This window comes from Bos taurus, chromosome 27 (assembly GCF_002263795.3).
Source record: "Bos taurus isolate L1 Dominette 01449 registration number 42190680 breed Hereford chromosome 27, ARS-UCD2.0, whole genome shotgun sequence".
NCBI classification, from domain to species: domain Eukaryota; kingdom Metazoa; phylum Chordata; class Mammalia; order Artiodactyla; family Bovidae; genus Bos; species Bos taurus.
This window is the reverse complement of record NC_037354.1, coordinates 29165321-29185343: the sequence shown is the minus strand read 5'-3', so window position 1 is coordinate 29185343 and position 20023 is coordinate 29165321. Positions and strand designations below refer to the sequence as shown.

Sequence of the window (20023 nt, the reverse complement as noted above, 5' to 3'; positions counted from 1 at the left end):
TGGATTTGGCTGATTTTCTCCTCATGGTTTTGTTTAATATGTTCCTCTGTGCCCCGTATTTCTTACCACCTGGTACTGATGTCTGAGGCTAGACATTTTTTAAAAAGCTGTTTTGGTAGGACAGTCTCTCCTTAAAGCAATCCCTGTTATTTGGATATGACCTTATGTCTCGCACAGTAGATGCTGATGAGAAATGTGGAGTAAAATTTGTCTTCAAAGTTATACCCATGGCTTTCTCAACATGATTCTTTAAAGTCGCTGGTTGTACATTCGCAGGGAAAGGTTGGGTGAAAATATAGAGCATGTGTGGCTAAAGTCAACACCATTCCATCAAGCTCTGGGGAGTAGCCGTCTTATTGCCGTGCTGTGCTTAGTCACTCAGTCGTGTCCGACTCTTTGTGACCCCATGGACTGTAGCCCTCCAGGCTCCTCTGCCCATGGGATTCTCCAGGCAGGAACACTGGAGTGGGTTGTCATGCCTTCCTCCAGGGGATCGTCCCACCCCAGGGATCAAACCCAGGGCTCCCGCACTGCAGGCAGATTCATAAAAGTGCCAGGGATACTGTTGGCAAGGGTTTTTAGTTTTCAGTGACAGTTTTACTGTTCCAACGATGACTTTAGTGTCACAAATGATTCATGCTTTTTTCAAGGCTAATAGAATTCTTTCCTCCTTTTGGAATACTGTGTGGCTTTTTGCCAAGTGGCTCTTAATAGTTTTTTGGCCTTGGATCCCTCAGAGAATCCAGTGAACATTATAGACCCTCCCCTGGGAGTTACAGACCCTCCGTCACATCAGTGGTCAGGGGCCCTTTTCTGACACCAAAGGTAGCAAATGCGTAAAGAAGACTCCTCCCTTGGCTGCTGAGAGTGGGGCCTGAGGGCCAACAGATAGTCTCCTCTGTTGACTGGTGGAGCAGTTAATACATGAAAATATATCTTCTTTTAACTGCTTTATTCTTTGCACAGTCTGACTATTAATGTTTTGTTATATATGATGCAGACCATCCTCTACTTTTATACTGCTCTAACATATTTTGTAATTGTTAGAAATATATTACTTTTTTTTGTAATGCATTATATTCATTTGTATTACATTTGTTTGCCATCTGAGTATCAAACCTTAAAGTTTGATGAAATGGCAGCAGTTTTGCTTCTGATTTTCCTCTGCCCACCCGGCCCTCCAGATTACTTTGATTGGTGGCCTTGCTCTCCAGAACCCAGACTCTCTGTCTCTTTTTTAAATTTACTTATTTGGCTTTGAATGTGAATGTATGTCCTCAGCAGTGTCTGACTCTTCGCAACCCCATGGACTGTAGCCCCCTGGGCTCCTCTGTCCATGGGATTTCCCAGGCGAGAATCCTGGAGTGGATTGCTATCTCCTTCTCCAGGGGATCTTCCTGACCCAGGAACGGAACCTGCATCTCCTATGTCTCCTGCATTGGCAGGTGGATTCTTCACCCCTGAGCCACCAGGGAAGCTGTACCAGGTCTTGTTAATAGTTGTGGCACGTGAGATCTTCGATCTTTGTTTTGGCAAGCGGGATCTTTAGTTGTGGCCTGTGGGATCTTGTTCCCTGACCAGGGATGGAACCTGGGGCCCTTGCCTTGGGAGCATGGAGTCTTAGCCACTGGACCACCAGGGAAGTCCCCAGACTGTCTTGAAATACATAAAAAACATGGTTTTAAGTGAGAAGGAGCCCAATACTATGCCATCTCCCTGCCATGGTGGATATTATTGGACTTCCAAGGTGGCACTAGTGGTAAAGAATCTGTCTGCCAATGCAGGAGATATAAGTGACCTGGGTTCCATCCGTGGGTCAGGAAGATTCTCTGGAGCAGGAAATGATGACCCACTCCAGTATTCTTGCCTGGAAAATTCCATGGACAGAGTTTTAAGTGAGAAGGAGCCCAGTACTTAGGCCATCTCCATGCCATGGTGAATATTATTACAAACATAAGACCCACGTTATGATACCTTTGAAAAGTGAAAATGAAAGTCGTTCAGTTACGTCCAACTCTTTGGGACCCCATGGACTATAAAGTGCATGGAATTCTCCAGGCCAGAATTCTGGAGTGGGTAGCCCTTCCCTTCTCCAGGGGATCTTCCCAACCCAGGAATTGAACCAGGGTCTCCTGCATTGCAGGCAGATTCTTTACCAGCTGAGCCACAAGGGAAGACCTATGACACCTTTAATTGTACTAAAAGGAAATCAATAGGATTTTTATAATTCACTTTCCCCATAATGTAATCTCCAGCATTAGCCAGATAATAGCCCTGACTCTTGCAGGTTTCATTAAGAGACACAACCACTTCTGGATTCTATATATGCCTACAAAATGGAGGAGAGATGTATCTGTTAAGTGTTTAGTAGAGAGACACGTCCTTGTTGGTAGATATTTTGGAGGCTATGTCTCTACCCTAATCCCCAGAAACTGTGATGTGTTATTTTACTTGTCTAAAAGAAAGAAAGTGAAAGTCATTCAGTCGTGTCTGACTTTTTGCGACCCCATGGACTATACAGTCCATGAAATTCTCTAGGCTAGAATACTGGAGTGGGTAGCCTTTCCCTTTTCCAGGGGATCTTCCCAACCCAGAGATTGAACCCAGGTTTCCCACACTGCAGGCAGATTCTTTACCAGCTGAGCCACAAGGGAAGCCCAGGAATACTGGAGTGGGTAGCCTGTCCCTTCTCCAGGGGATCTTCCTGATCCAGGAATTGAACTGGGGTCTCCTGCACTTCAGGTGAATTCTTTACCAACTGAGCTATTAGGGAAGCCCACTTGTCAAAAGGGATCTTGTGTATAAGATTATAGCGATACATCTGGAGGTGAGGAGATAACCCTGAATTATGTGTGCAGGCCTGGAGGAACCACAGGAGTCCTTAACAGAGGAGGCTCTTTCCTGGCCGTGGTCAGAGAGTGATATGACAGAAGAAGGGTCAGAGAGATGCAGCATTTCTTTTTTTTTTTCTTTTAACTAAAAAAAAAATGTATTATTTATTTTGGTCATGCTGTGAGGCATGTGGGGTCCTTATTCCCCTACCAGAGAACAAACCCATACTCCCTGCAGTGGAAGCACAGAGTCCCAACCACTGTACTGCCAGGGAAGTCCCAAGAGGCAGCATTTCTGATTCTGAAGGTGGAGGAAGGGGGCCACGAGCCAAGAACTGTGGCTGCCTCTGAAAGAAAACCAAGAAATGAATTCCCTGTCCAAGTTTACTGAAAGGATCGTAGCCCTTCCAACACCTTAATATTCTTTCTGTATTTTTTGAGTGGACTCCACACACTGAATGGAAGACTTTAGGGGGCAGGGAAGGAAGCTGCTAGGGCACAGAGACAAGGATAAGAAGTCCCTCCAAATGGGAGTGGAGTGCCTGCCACCCTGCATTGCCCTGAGCATCTGCCTCCAGGGCCATGGCAAGAGTCCAGTCCATTAAGTACAGCGTGCAGTCCTAGCACTTGGAGTCTCCTGTCCTTGTCAGCGAAGTCGCCAACACCTTTTAGCCCAGCAAGACCATTTCAGACTTCTAGCCTCCAGAACCAGTTTACTATTGTGATAGTAAAGCTGTATCATTCTAAGTTGCTCAACTTGTAATAATCTGTTAGAGTAGCAATAGGAAGCTAATAAAACACTAAGGCAGGTTTGATCCCTGGGTTGGGAAGATCCCCTGAAGGAGGAAAGGGCAACTCACTCTGGTATAGCCTGGAGAATCCCATGGACAGAGGAGCCTCTTAGGCTATAGTCCATGGGGTCCCACAGAGTCAGACATGAGTGAAGTGACTTAGCATGCATGGACGCAAGAAGCTAAATCCTCAGGATGCATAGGAAATATGCAGAAGGAAATTATAAACAGTCTGACATTAGTAATAGGTCGTCATCTTTTTTAGGTCGTGGTTGAGCTGGGAAAATTTGAAGGCAAGAAGTTTAAAAATTCTCATTTAAAAGATGGACATGCACAAATGGAAGCAGAGCCTCTCCACCTCCATCCGTTCTTTAATAGAGAAGGACTGACCCTGAACAGGAAGAAGACATTGGCAGCTGACAGCTTCCCCATCATGCTCTGGTGGTCCCCACTGACTGGGGAAACCGGAAGGCTCGGCCAGTGTGGGGCGGATGCTTGCTTCTTCACCATCAACCGGACCTACCTCCATCATCACAGGACCAAAGCCTTCCTCTTCTATGGTAGGTAGGGCTTCTGCCTTTCTCCGTGTTTGCTGACATCCCCCTTTGAAGCTGAGTTACTACTTTTCTCCCAAGGAGGACATGGGGGCTCCCCGTGAAAGCTCATTGCCTGCCTGAACCCCTACACTTGCCCCGGAGAAGGCCTGTGCACTGAGCCAATACGATAAATATGCGAGCTGCACCAGCAGAGGGGTGGTGGGCCGGGCCACCTGGCATTTATAATGGGGGAGAAGAACTGTTTCTTCTCACCTTTTCACAGTTGGGTACCACGCTCACTGGATTTGGTATTTAGGAACTGGGTATTGGTTACACCGCTGATACCAATTCAGAATATCATCTGTGATAATGGCCGGGAGATTTTGATTACTGTAGCAGATGTGTCATTGGACACACGCTCAGCACAGTATTTTTTATTTTACTAGTCAGAAATAAAAAGTGTTCCACATCAGCTTTCGAGAGCAAGTTGGTATTCATCCCTCCCCCAGGCTGATTATATGTCATGCTGGGATTGAAGGGCTGCCAGACCCAGCCAGGTGGAGCTGGCGAGATGCCAGCAGCTGTTAGAAATATGGAACTCTTGGACGCTGAGTGATGGTGGGTGTGGGGAAATACAGATTAGCAAGCTTGATGGAAGATAGGCAAGATTAGTCACTTACATTAGGAAGTCAGTGCAAGGACAGCTGCTTTAGAGTGGTGTGAATGTGTGTATGTGTGTGTGTGTGTGTGTGTGAATGTGTGTGTGTGTGTGTGTGTGTGTGGTGGTGCTGGCTTTGGAGTGGCAGGACTGAGACTAGGGTGTAGGGCTGAGTCATCTTCAGTGTTCTGCCTGACAACAACTTAAATAAAGCGGAAAGTGGCCTCAGGAGGAATCAGGTGGTGTGTGGGCCCTACATTTGGTCAGGGCTCCAGAGCAAGGGGGGCTTCCATGGTGGCTCAGCGGTAAAGAACCCGCCTGCCAATGAAGGAGATGCAGGAGATGCTGGTTTGATCCCTGGGTTGGGAAGATTCCCTGGAGGAGGAAAGGGCAACTCACTCCAGTATTCTTGCCTGGGAAATCCCATGGACAGAGGAGCCTGGTGGGTTACAGTCTGTGTGGTCACCAAAGAGCTGGACACAGCTTAGTGACTAAACAACAAATAATCCTCTAATGGTGTTCTGAGATAAAGCAGCATTAAATGTATGAGTTTAATTTCCCCAATTTTAACAGAAGCCCCTAGACATATTGCAGTTAGACACAAAAATATATAGGTAATGTATATAGAAAACCTACTACATAGCTCAAAAAATAAAATATTACAAGTAAAATTGAAAGCTTCCCTTCCCTGACCCCATCACATTCCCTTCCCTCTTACCCCAGAGGGGATCATAATTCTGAAATTCATATGTGTGTGTGTGTGTGTGTATGCTTAAACAACATAAAGTATTATTTTGTGTGTTTTAAAAATTACCTACATAGCATGATAAGTTAACTTTCTATAACTTACTTTTTCTCCTCCATGGTTTTTGAAGACTTATTAACGTGTCCTTATAGCTCTAGTTCACCCATTTTACTGTTGCATAGGATTCCATTGTATTTATCACACTTCATTTAACCATTTTCCTGTTGTTAGACATTTAAGTTGTTTTGAAAGAAAACTTGCTTATGGAAATAGAGACACAGAAGTAGAGAACAAATTTATGGATACCAAGGGGGAAAAGAGGGTGGGATAAACTGGGAGACTGGGATTGACATATATATACTATCAATACTCTGATTAAAGAGATAGATCTTCCGTCGTGGCTCAGATAGTAAACAGTCTGCCTGCAATGCAGAAGACCTGGGTTTGATCCCTGGGTTGGGAAGATCCCCTGGAGGAGGGCACGGCAACCCACTCTAGTATTCTTGCCTGGAGAATCCCCATGGACAGAGGAGCCTGGTGGGCTACAGTTCATGGGGTCGCAGAGTCAGACACAACTGAGTGACTTTCACTTTTGCACACTTTCACTTTCACATAACTAAGGTAACTAATGAGAACGTATTGTATCGCACAGAGAACTCTTCTCAAAGCTCTGTGGTGACCCAAATGGGAAGGAAACCCCCAAAAAGGAGATATATGTATACGTATAGCTGACTCACTTTGCTTTACAGTGGAAATTAATGCAGCATTGTAAAGCAACTATATGCCAATAAAAATGAATAAAAAAGTAAAGCAAAACCTTGCTTATGACAAAAAATACTACAATAAACCATCCACGTACATGGGTGAGATTCCATGAGGACTCATACCCAGCAGTGGAATTATTTGGTATGAATTTGCGTTTACTGGATATTTCCAAACCAATATCCAGAGCGATCACATCACAGTCACTATCTTTTAAACATTTAAAACTTTTAACATGTTATACATGCACATATAGCTCCAGTATTTCCTAGTAACGCACTAAGGTTGTGACTTCGTGGTTTCTCAGTTTTGGGGCATTATATGTTGATTCTTACTATGGAGGATGAGTATTTAACTGTCCTTCTTCACCCTGCTCCTCCCACTCATTTCCTAGCCCCACATTCTTCCTCAAAAGTTATATCATCGTTTTAGACAAACATCTAGTTTCTACATCTTCATGTAGTCACAGTGAGCCATGATTTAAGATACTAAGATTTCTTTTGCTGCACAAATTGTTTTCCCTGGAGAAGCACCAGATATTCTTTTTTTTTCTTGATGTGGACCATTAGTAAAGTCTTTATTACAATATTGCTTCTGTTTTATGTTTTGTTTTGTTTTGTTTTGGCCTGGAGGCATGTGGGATCTTAGCTTCCTGACCAGGGATGAAACCCGCACCCACCGCACTGGAAGGCAAAGTCCCAACCACTGCACCAGCAGCGAAGTCCCCAGAGATTCTTAAAAAAGTGTCTCCCAGAGATTCCTGACCTGTCCACTTGAGCCTTCATCCTTTCTGTCTGGTGCCCAGGTACCGACCTGGCTGCCCATCACTGCGGGGATTTCCTCTATTTCACTCTTGTGTGGGATTTTCTGTTTCTGTTACGTCTTATCTTCCTCTTTCTTGGTTTGTGTCTTTATTTATTTATTTGGTGACGCCGTAACGTGCGGTGGGCTCCCCAGGTGGCACTAGTGGTAAAGAAGCTTGCCATCTCAGAAGACATAAGAGATGCGGGTTTGATTCCTGGGTCGGGAAGATCCCCTGGAGGAGGACACGGCAACCCACTCCAGTAGTCTTGCCTGGAGAATCCCATGGACAGAGGAGCCTGGCGGGCTGCAGTCTATGGGGTCACAGAGAGTCAGACACGACTGAAGTGACTTAGCACGCATGCACGCAGCGTGCGGTATGTGGGATCTTAATTCCCAGAGCAGGGATCGACCGACTTCCCCTGCAGTGAAAAGCGCAGAGTCACAACCGCTGGACCCCCAGAAGTCCCAGTCTCTGTCTTTATTTCAGTGGGTTCTGAGAAGGGTTCGTCGAAGGGAAGTTTTTCAGGGACTTTGTATGTGTGAACATGTGCTTATTTTACTTTTACTTTTCCTGATGCTTTCGCTCAGGACAGAATTCTAGTCTGGAAATTCTTTTCTTTCTGAATTTTTGGGACACTGTCCCCCTGTCTTCTGACTTCTAGTATTATGAGGAATCCAGAGCTATTTTGATTTCCCATCCTTTGTGGTGTGCTTTTTTGTTCCCTTCTCCTTTCTCTGGAAAAATATAGAACCTTCACTTTTTCACCAGTTTGGAAATCCAGTAATGATTTTTCCACTGATTATTATTATTATTATTTTTTACACTAACCTTTAAAGTGTCACTTGAGAAGATGAAAAATTAACAAAAATAAGCTTATTATTTAAAATAAAGTAAAATATGAATATAAAACAGTGTTAAGTGTATATGTGTGTGGGAATCAGAAGAGGTCTGCCTACCTGGAATTAAGACTTTTGTATTCTTGACTCTGCTGACAGATTACATAAAAAGAATATTCTGGAATACAGGATAAAGTGCAGATGAAGAAAGGAAAACCACCACAGGGGGATACATTCAGGCTTGAAATGTAGGGTAAATCAGACAAAACTTTTCTAAAAGGTCAATAATCGATGATCTTGAATTATTAGGGAAAATATCTGAAAGTTTACAAATTACGGGGGAGTTACTCTGTTGAAATCATAAAATCATCACAAAACATAGTATTTTACCAAATTACTGAGTAAGTGGCATTCTATCTGAGACATTCATGTTAAGAAATTCAGTAATGGTTGCCTTGCTGTTTGTGTATTTCCTTCCGTTGAGGTGAGCACTCACATATCTGGTTGCCGGGAAGCCTGGCCTGCGTGCACGCTCAGTTGTGTCTGACTGTTTGAGACCCCATGGACTGTAGCCCACCAGGCTCCTCTGTTCATGGGATTCTCCAGACAAGAATACTGGAGTGGGTTACCATTTCCTCCTCCAGGGGATCTTCCCCACCCAGGGACTGAACGCTTATTCCTGCAGGCGGATTCTTTACCACTGAACCACCTTTGTATATACCATAAGAGAAATGTCAACAAGTCTCATGGGATTTCAAAGACGGGAGAGAGCACATATGATTGGGAGGATCAGGAAAGGCTGCATAAGATCTTCATAAAATAGGGGGAATTTGAAGTGGGACTTGAAGGAGAATGGAATTGGATTATATTGGGAATGGAGGACATTTCAGTATGAAAATCAGCATGAATGGGAGCATAGAGTTAGAAAATTATGGGTAATATCTGAGGTTACAGCAAGGAGATCAGATGGCTATAGCCTAGTTTCATGTAAGAGAGAGATTAAGATTGAAGCATATACTGAAACCAGAGCATGGGAGACTCTTGAACTTTGGCTTAAGATTTTGCATCAAATTAGAGGACAGTGTTATGGAGCCAGTGAAATTGAATGGCCTTTTAGAAACCAGCTCAAGGAGACTTCCCTGGTGGCCCAGTGCCTGACTCTGTGCTCCCACTATAGGGAGTACGGGTTCAATCCCTGATTGGGGAACAAAATTCCTGGATGCTATGCAATGCACCCCCCAAATAATAAAAATTATTTTAAAAACCCAACTCACATATAGCACCTGTATTTATAATTCCCCTCTATTAGATGTGGCTTCTCTTCTCTAAATGTCCATAGGCATTTTGTATCTTTTTTTAATGTTGTTTCATTGAGCCTCAACAACATGTCAGGCACAGCACCAGTAATGGGGAATAAAGAAGATAAATAAGGTAACGATGATATTTGCTTCTGTCCTATATCATTTCTTGCATGTTAGAGTGTGAAGTTCTTTCTTTCTTTCTTTTTTATGATGACAGGGCAGCACTGCCACATCTTTGTGTCTCCCCTTCCCTCTGTTCGGGCACAATGCCTCGGGCACATTTGACACTCAGGAAATAGTCACAGAGACTTAGAGCCCGAAAGGACCCAGGAGTATAACCTCCTCTTTGTACAGGCGGATAGACTGAGGTTCGGGAAGGGTAGGGATGTGTCAAGAAGACACAGAGGTTAGCAGCCAGGAGTTGGGTGGAGAACCAAGGTGCCCTGACCCGATCCAGGGCTCCCTCCCCCAAACCGTATGTGAATGTGCACTTGTGACTTACTAAAACTTGGATGTTTGGACTTGGGGATTGCTTACAGTATATGGTTTTAACAGGTTGAATTAGAGATTCAGTTCTTTAATAGGGTCTGTTGAGCAAACTGGAGTGAATACAGCACGCTTTTTCTGTCTGAGGCTCCTGAATTCTAATTAAGTAGGTCACCGAAAACTGCAGATGGGACTCTGGTTCAGCAGGATTGAAGAAGAAAAGGCAGGAAAATGATTCAGGTATCAAAGGCTGACCTAATTAATGGAAATGGAAACTCGAAGGGTTTTGTGACCTCGAAGATTTTGTGAACCAGAATTTTTTTTTTTTTGGAAAGGTTTTATTTCTATTGCCTTGGGAGACTGACCTAAGAAAACGTTCCTAGGATTTATGTCAGGGAATGTTTTGTCTGTGCTCTCTTCTAGGAGTTTTATGGTGCCGTGTCTTACATGTAAGTCTTGAAGCCATTTTAAGTTTATGTTTGGGAGCACACATTCTTTCTTTATGTTTCTTGCTGATCCTGTAAGACCTCATTCAGGGGGTTTTCACCATCCCCTAACTGGAAACTGTGGCAGAACTCTGACTTCTGTACTCACTCTCAGGGAATGGATAATTGTGTGGTCACTTTCAGTTGCAAATACAGTTTCAAACTTAGTAAATGGAGCATTGAGCCCCATGGCCATGCCTAGGGTTACATATTTTTGCGTCCCCAGCTCGGACCTCTCTTAGTTCAGTTCAGTTTAGTTGCTCAGTGGTGTCCAACTCTTTGCGACCCCATGGACTGCAGCTTGCCAGGCTTCCCTGTCCATCACCAACTCGCAGAGCTTGCTCAAACTCATGTCCATCGAGTCAGTGATGCCACCCAACCTTCTTATCCTCTGTTGTCCCCTTCTCTTCCTGCCTTCAATCTTTCCCAGTATCAGAGTCTTTTCCAGTGAGTTAGTTCTTCGCATCAGGTGACCAAAGTATTGGAGTTTCAGCTTCAGCATCAGTTCTTTCAATGAATATTCAGGACTGATTTCCTTTAGGATGGACTGGTTTGATCTTCTTGCTGTTCAAGGGACCTCTCTCACGCTGCCACAACCCTGCGATGCTTCTCCTTCTGCAGGGCAGGTCTTTCCCCCCTCTGACCTCTCCTCACCTCCTCCGTCCTGCACCACCTGCTTTGTGGAGCCTTGCAGAGATGCCAAGAAGACAGCGAGGAGAATTAAGCAGACAGGATATTTCTTACTTGGCCGTGTGGCTTTATGTCCTGTGAACTCAACAGGTGGTTAGAGAGGATGGCCTTGACGGGGTGTGGCAGATGATTAAAGTATACTTTTTCTATTCTGGGGCCTTTTTGTGGCATTTCTAGTTTTCCTGCTGGAATCCTGGCGTTTTCAGTGTCCTTTTCCAGGAAGTTGCATCTCTGCTTAGGGTACTCATGTGGGATGGCTTCCTAGCTCCTGGATCCCGCAGCATGTCCAGCTTCTTTCTGCTGAGCTGTGTCTCCCTAGGGCTCTTTGAGGACCCAAGACTCCCCATGTGCTCACATGTGTCGGTGGGAGGAGCTTCGGGGGTGTAGGCAGACCACAACACAGACCCTTTCCTCTGTCATGCAGGCAGATCACCATACCCGGGTGAGACGTATCAGGGAGGGCAGTCGGACCTGATCCTCACCCTCCTGAGTTCCTCAGGTAGGCACTCGTCTTCTGTGTCTCTAAATTTCACGGACATATTTCAGATTTCTTTAGGTAGCTCTGTTGGAGCAGGATTTTCAGAGCAGGGCAACAGCCCTCTTCATGGAAGCGCTTTATTCATCTCCTCACAGGCTCTTCTCTCATCTCTTTCTGTATTCTTGACCTCGCTGAGGAATCCATGAGTTGTAGAACAAGCTGTCCTTCATTCCCTCCGTGACTCTGCCAGTGGGGATGTCTGCACTATGCAGAGTGTCCCTGAGACTTCATGAGTAATGCATCTGTGAACCGTTCTCAGGGGTAATTTCTGCTGATATCAGCCATTATGAGTCAATCCTTATTAGTGGTTTTTCTCTGGAGGTTGATTTTCCTGTGTGGTGTGTGTGTGTGTGTGCACACACACACACGTGCGCGTGCTCAGTCATGTTGGACTCTTTGAGACCCCATGGACTGTAGCCTACCAAGCTCCTCTGTCCATGGGAATTCTCCAGGCAAGAATACTGGAGTGGGTTGCCATTTCCTCCGCCAGGGGATCTTCCCCACCCAGGGGTTGAACCCAGGTCTCCTGCATTTTTGCCTCTGCGCCACCTGACTTTTCTGGGCCCTGCCTATTGAATGCAGGTAATAGGTAACTGCCTTTGCCAGATTAATATTTACTTAGGAGGTGGAGGAAGAAATGGACTTATTTTGGACTGTGTGGACAGCAGCAACATCGAACATGGAAAAGAAGCTCGTAACTGAGTGATAGATCATATGTGATGTACGATGTATGTATGGATATGTATAGGTGTATCTTTGCAGTAATCAAGCCCCATGTCCAAACTGCTATGTATAAAAAAAATAAGCTACAAGGATATACTGTCCAGCACAGGGAATAAGGCCAATATTTCATAATAACTATAAATGAACTATAATGTATGAAACTTGTGAATCACTCTGTTGTATACCTGAAACTAACATGATATTGTAAATCAACTATGTCTCAATTAAAATAATTGACTTTTCATTTTTGCTTGAGCAAATAATTATCGCATAATCTTTCCAGAAGGTAAACCCATTCTCAGAGCCCTGCTCAGACACCTGCAGTGACCTCCCATCTCATTGAAATTCCAGATCCTCACCATGGCCTCTGACTCTGCGGGCCCTGCCGACAGCTCTCTTGTAACCGTTGTCACATCAGTGGGAGGTGATGGGTTATCAATCTTACTATAAAATCCTCAGTGTTGTGGTGTTACTGTCCATGGTTGGAAAGCAAGGAAACCAAAACCTTGGCCAAAACTTCAGTCCTTTCGGTAGGAGTTGTTAAAGTTTTATTGATCATTCACATAATAGTTCTTTTACATTCATTACTATCTCTAGGAAGTTGCTGCAAGTGATACGAGAATGGGGGAGAACTGAACCAAAATTAAATTCTCTGCCACTTAAATTTCTAAAGCTTGAGAGTTTTTGATCTTAGTTGTTTTGCTGTGGGTGAGTGGTTCCCAAACCTAGCTCATCTTAAGATCGTAGATGAACAGAGTAACAAACAAATCCCTGTCTCTGGGCCCCACTGCAAACTTACTCAGAATCTCCAGTGTTGAAGATTCATGATCTGTCAGCTATATATCAATTTGTCCACAAGGGAGATTGGCTTGAGAAGGATTTTGCAGGTTGTGGGGAGGTATTGGAAGGTGTGGGGAGGGTTGGCCCAGAGATTTTGAAACCAGACCAAATTAAAACAAAACAGATTTTGAAGAAAGAAAACTTAGCAGTAATGCACAGATTTGGCACAGCCATACAGTGTTTATACTTGTAATAATGAAAGCACTTGATAGACACTTAATCAGAAATGGATGAAGAGGGAAAACAAGTGTGTGTGTGATGGGATGGGAGAATTAAATCTATACCTTCCATAGTAATGAGACAATAGGTATTATCTAAAACTGAAAAATCAAGAAGTAGCCCAGTGAATGTGTTATTTAGGTATTTTTGAAATGCAAATACAGAAGAAACACCTGGAAAAATCGAGGTGGTGACTTCTGGCACGTGGAAATAGGGAATGAGGGGGTAGCACCCTGCTCTCCTGTGTTACTGTCTCGTTGAAACTATCTCACACTGAAAGCCATATGCAGGTATTAATTTGATATCAATAAGAAGTGAGTTAACAAGGACATTTTGTCCTAGGAGATAGTGAAGCACAAAGATAGGAAGAACAGCTATTAATAAATTATCCAAATCCTAGACTTTTTTTTGCTTTATTAAGATACCTTTCAGGAAGAGTGTTCATTATGCAAAGGCATTAATATTTTACAGCTAAGGTACTCATTTCCTTCCATCAAGAAATTGCCTTTTCGTATTATCTGATTTTCAGTCTTTCCAGTTAAATAAATCAGCCGAGTTTTGCTGGAGTTAGTCTGGTCTAAGGACAAAGGCTGTCATGAGCGTGATAATGTTTAGTTGTAAGAGTTCTCTGGTCAGGACTGGGAGCTCTCTCCCCCTTGTTTCTGACTGAGCCTTTTTGACCCTGTCTGGTCTTTGAGAGTGTGTGATGGTATAAAGATGAATAGAACAGAAGTGACTGAAAATCGGAAAGCACTTCTCAGGTTCGAGTTACAAATCTGAAAGGAAGCATGGAAGTGACAAGTGCCAAGAGCCAGGCGTTGTCCTGCCGGAGGCAGCGGACAGACTGCATTACTGCAGTTTCAGCAATTTGGGCCACTGGATATGCTGGTGCCCATCCAGTTCTGGGCTGATTCTCTGACACCCAGAAATCCTGTGAGACCAATCTGGCAGCTTGTTCTTCAGAGCAGGCAGTCACATCTCTAGTGGGCCCCCAAAATAAAACCAGGCAGCTTTAATGGATAAGTTTTCTTGCTCTTAAAAATTAAAAGACAGAACAAACCCAAAACAGCTTCAGCTGGAGAGGAAGTGCAGCAGAAAATTTCTTTTCGCAGAGTTTACATTCACAGTTTGATCCACCCCATCTCAATAAGTTCTAGGGCACAGATTAGAGTTCTAGCCTTGGAGAAGTGCATTGTGGGGAGATTCATGTGCCACTACTGTATACAAAATAGATCATCAATAGGGACCTACTGGATAGCACAGGGAACTCTACTTGATACTCTGTAATAACCTATATGGGAAAAGAATCTGAAAAAGAATAAATACATGTATGACTGAATCACTTTGCTGTAGACCTGAAACTAACACAACATTGTAAGTCAAATATAGTCCAAAATAAAATAAAAATTTAAAAAAAGGAGAAAAGAGAAGAAGGAAAAAAGAACCACCAGTGTCTGTCCATCTCTTAGCTGGCTCTGTGTTATATTGTTGAGTAAGCTGGAAATCTCCTGAAATAGTCAGCATTTTCTTTATTAGTGAAAAAGTAACCTCTCTGAAGGAAGAAAGTAATCCACTAGGGCTGATAATGGAAATGAGGACAAAGATGTATTTTAAGAAATAAAAGGTCATCAAGTCGTGTGTGCCAAGTTGCTTCAGTCATGTCCGGCTCTTTGCAACCCCATGGGCTGTCCATGGAATTGTTAGATATTTAGATAAGGAGTAGAACACTGGACTAACTTAAGGTTTGGATGTGTATGAATAGGCCACGGAACTCCATTTTTTCAGGAAATCGTGCGCTACGTGTAATTTGGGAGAATTTGAGAATATCTCAGGATATATTCCTTCCTGATGTACAGCTGGGATGGAAGAACCATTTTTTTATGTGTGGCGCTGTGCTAGGTGCTGAGGTTATAGTGGTTCCATAACCTGGTTCTATAAGCTTGTCTGCAGCAGGGTCTGCCCTCATGGGGCTTAGTTGGTAGCTGTTGTTTAGTTGCTAAGTCGTGTCTGATTCTTTGTGACGCCTATGGACTGTAGCCCACCAGGTGCCTCTGTCCATGAGGTTCTCAGGCAAGAATATGGAGTGGGTTGCCATTTCCTTCTCCAGAGGATCTTTCTCGACCTAGGAATTGAAGACGAGTCTCCTGCATTGACAGAAGGATTCTTTACCACTGAGCCAAGAGTGAAGCCTCATGGAGCTTATGAGTTTGGTAAATAGGATGCTGCCAGGCCCGGATAAGCATGTTGGCTTGAGATGGAGTGATCAGGGAAGCCTCTCTGAAGAGGTAACGTTTGAGGTTGAATCTTGAAAGATGAGAGGAATCATTCCTGTGAAATGGAGGGAATTCATTTCAGGAAGGGGGAACTGCAGAGGGGAAGGAGTTTGATATGATGGAAGGTCAGAAGGAAGGTCACTGTGCTGGAGTCAGTGTGTGTGTGAAGGAGGATAGTACGAGATGAGATTGGAATGGGAGATGGGGGCCAGGTGAAAGGGCTCCCCAACATAGAGTGAGAGGGCTGGGTTTGTTGTAAGGGCAATGGGGAAATAGCAGAAGGTTTTAAGCAGGGGTGCTGTGCTCTGATTTTTATTTTGCTCTGTTCTGAGATGTGCTTTGAAAAGAGCCCTTTGGATTCTCCTTGGAGAAGGGATTGGATTGTGGAAGTAGAAGCAGGACACAGTTTCTGTGAAATAAGTGGAAATGCTGCAGCTCTGTATTAGGGTCAAAATTCTCCAAGCCAGGCTTCAGCAATACGTGAACTGTGAGCTTCCAGATGTTCAAGCTGGTTTAGGAAAGGCAGAGGAACCAGAGGTCAAATTGCCAACATCCGCTGGATCACAGAAAAAGCAAGAGGGTTCCAGAAAAACATCTATTTCTGCTTTATTGAATATGCTAAAGCCTTTGACTGTGTGGTTCACAATAAACTGTGGAAAATACTGAAAAAGAAGAGAATACCAGATTATCTGACCTGTCTCTTGAGAAACCTGTCTGCAGGTCAGGAAGCAACAGTTAGAACTGGACATGGAACAACAGACTGGTTCCAAATAGGAAAAGGAGTACGTCAAGGCTGTATATTGTCACCCTGCTTATTTAACTTATATGCAGAGTACATCATGAGAAATGCTGGGCTGGAAGAAGCACAAACTGGAATCAAGATTGCCGGGAGAAATATCAATAACCTCAGATATGCAGACGACACCACCCTTACGGCAGAAAGTGAAGAGGAACTAAAAAGCCTCTTGATGAAAGTGAAGGAGGAGAGTGAAAAAGTTGGCTTAAAGCTCAACATTCATAAAACTAAGATCATGGCATCCGGTCCCATCACTTCATGGGGAATAGATGGGGAAACAGTAGAAACAGTGGCAGACTTTATATTTTGGGGCTCCAAAATCACTTAGATGGTGATTGCCGCCATGAAATTAAAAGATGCTTACTCCTTGGAAGGAAAGTTATGACCAACCTAGATAGCATATTTAAAAGCAGAGACATTACTTTGCCAACAAAGGTCTATCTAGTCAAGGCAATGGTTTTTCCAGTAGTCATGTATGGATGTGAGAGTTAGACGGTGAAGAAAGCTGAGTGCCGAAGAATTGATGCTTTTGAACTGTGGTGTTGGAGAAGACTCTTGAGAGTCCCTTGGACTACAAGAAGATCCAACCAGTCCATCCTAAAGGAGATCAGTCCTGGGTGTTCATTGGAAGGACTGATGTTGAAGCTGAAACTCCAATACTTTGGCCACCTCATGTGACGAGTTGACTCATTGGAAAAGACCCTAATGCTGGGAAGGATTGGGGGCAGGAGAAGGGGACAACAGAGGATGAGAAGGCTGGATGGCATCACCGACTCCATGGACATGGGTTTGGGTGAACTCCGGGAGTTGGTGATGGACAGGGAGGCCTGGTGTGCTGCGATTCATGGGGTCACAAAGAGTCGGACACGATTGAACAACAACTGAACTGAACTGAAGTGCATTAGGGTGGGAGGCAGGGGAGAAAGAAATGGGTAGATCTGAAATGTGATTTCAAGATAGACTTGACATCCTGATGTCTTAGTGGTACCTATTTTCATTTATGTAGGTGTCCAAGGAGCAAAATTCACTGTACACATTCATTTAACTTCTCAGCCTCTCAGTTCAATCTTTTGTTACCAACTTACCACAACTGTGATGCATAAAAAATGCTCTTCATTTCCTTCCTGATGCAATGAAAAAAAAATAAGTAAATTATTGATCACTAAATATTTTGCTTCCATAAGCATGTAAATATTTAATCCTTAAGGTTATTGACATCTGGATACTTTACTTTCCTGAGTACAGGAAAGTACTGACGTCTGAATTTGACATTCAAATCACCACGCTGTCCTTAGTAGCTCAGTTGTGTCCTTATGGACGGGAGCCCGCCAGGCTCCTCTGTCCATGGGATTCTCCAGGTAAGAATACTGGAGTGGGTTGCCATGCCCTCCTCCAGGGGATCTTTCCAACCCAGGAATTGAACCCAGGTCTCCTGCATTGCCTGAGCCACCAGGGAAGCCAAATCATTAGCGACTATATATATCAGTTACATGCGAGGCGCAGTGATTAAAATCTAAGTTGTGCAACTGCTACTGCTAAGTGACTACAGTCGTGTCCATCTCTGTGCGACTCCATAGATGGAAGCCCACCAGGCTCCCCCGTCCCTGGGATTCTCCAGGCAAGAACACTGGAGTGGGTTGCCATTTCCTTCTCCAATGCGTGAAAGTGAAAAGCAAAAGGGAAGTCACTCAGTTGTGTCCGACTCTCAGCGACCCCATGGACTGCAGCCTACCAGGCTCCTCCATCCATGGGATTTTCCAGGCAAGAGTACTGGAGTGGGGTGCCATTGCCGTCGTCATATAATTCACAGCCAAAAACTTTAATGTCTAAAAATGTGAATACAGATTCATCAGGCTCATTCGTTTACTGATGAAGCCATCAGCATTTGATCAGTAAATGTAGGAAAAAAACATGTAGTGTTACTTATATGAGTCATGCCCCGCCCTTTAGTGTCTTGAATCATCTGGAAGAGTTAAGAAGAAAATACAGCATTTTGTTTTCCACAGCGTAGCAATTCAGTGTCTCTGGAGATGAGATCTGGGAACCTGTGCTCTTTACCAGCTTCCCAGGACGTCATGATGGGGCCAGACCAGGTGGATGGGTATTGGGGACAGCTGATCCCCTAGGTGGCTTCCACCACTACCATTTTATGACTTAATATAAAGTCTCTAAGTTCCATCATGGGAATTTGTAGATGTCCTTGCTTTTATATCCCATTGTCACTTCTGTATGCCTATGATTTATTTGATGCTTAGTCTTTGGTAACAGAATATCCAATTATAACTCCGTGCCTTTGGGAAAATAAGCTCCTCTTTAAAGACATCTGCCTAGTGACAGAGTTTTCAAGAATGTTTTATGTTGAGACTGGAAAAGCGTTTGTAATGGAAAATGTGGATTTTGATGGTTCTTTCAAGGGAATTATGCAGTTAGGGTATTCTTTTAGTCACATGGGCACAAGTTAGTCTTTTGGAAGCACTTAGTTGCTGGACCAAGACAGCATCTGATGCTGCCTGAAAATGTTAGAACCAGGGGCTTCTGCTTAGAATCTGATTCTTATTATTTAGCTGATGCTGAGCAAAAGCATGCATCCTGGAGGGCTGAGATAGAAGTTTTTCTCGATTGTCTCCAGCCAGCAGTGCACAGACCCAGAATGCACAGCCTCTTGGGGAGAGAGGAGAGGCTTCTGGGCGTTTCTGTAAAGCTATTGAGTAAGGCTGGCTGGGGAAGAGGGGAAAGGTGTTCAAGGTCATTTGGCTTAGCCGTCTGCTGCAGTGCATGTATTCCTAGGTTCCTTTAAAACGATCGCTTTACATTCTTCATTGATCAATGCCTGTAAAGCTCCTAATTTCAGAGACTCTTGTGACTAAGTCTTGGGACTAGCGTGGCCCATATTCTCTTTATTCTCAAGTCCACTAAACTCTAGTTTTAATTTTCACACGTGGCATCAAGCAGCTTGCAGGCTTCCTAGTTGTCTTGTAGTTTAAAGTGAAGGTGAATACTCTTAATTTCTGAAGTCGCCTACTTTCAGCCTCTAAATTCAGTTTTCCAAACACTCCCTGGTTGGGTGGCCAATATCTGGAGAGGAGTTGAAAGCATAAAGAAACGAGCATTTTATTTTTTTATGGCAACCAAGTGACTGCTTGGCTTTTATTCATCCTATAACTTTGATCACTTTAGCCAATGCTCTGTCTTAATTGACATCTGGTACCAGGACACCATGGTGCCCACACAAGTAGATGGTTTTCTCCGTTTCAGCTTCAGTATATGAAATGATGGTTGGTAATGGTGCTGGTGATAGAAGGGGTGGTGTGTTTCAGCACATGGAAAAGAGTTGCTAGGCTTAGATATAAACCAGATTCTTTCTTTCTTTCTTTCTTTCTTTTTTCACCCCATGTGGCATGCAGGATCTTAGTTACCCAACCAGGGTTGGAACCTGTGCCCCCTACAGTGGACGCGTGGCATCTTAACCACAGAACCATCAGGGAAGTCCCTAGATTATCTCTTTCATTTTAGTGGGGATCAAGTGTTTCACCTTCTTTTCCTCTGCCCTCATACCTCTTCTGACTTATTTACTGGCCAGCATTTTTGCCCTCGTCTCCTCTTCTTCCTCAGTTGCTTCCTTCATTTCTGGCATGAACTATAGAAATAATCTCTTTGTAATACCCCACCATGCTCTACTTTGTATCAACTTTGTTCTTTGGGAGAAAG

The 20023-nt window shown here is 43.9% G+C and overlaps 1 protein-coding gene across 1 annotated transcript in view; it reads left to right on the top strand.

The window, feature by feature from the left end:
- The window catches only part of FUT10 (fucosyltransferase 10), a 68648-nt gene that overhangs the window by 3395 nt on the left and 45230 nt on the right, over positions 1-20023 (top strand). Inside the window, 1 exon segment of the mRNA NM_182987.1 lies at positions 3888-4182. Within this exon segment, the coding sequence (NP_892032.1) occupies positions 3888-4182 (295 nt within the window).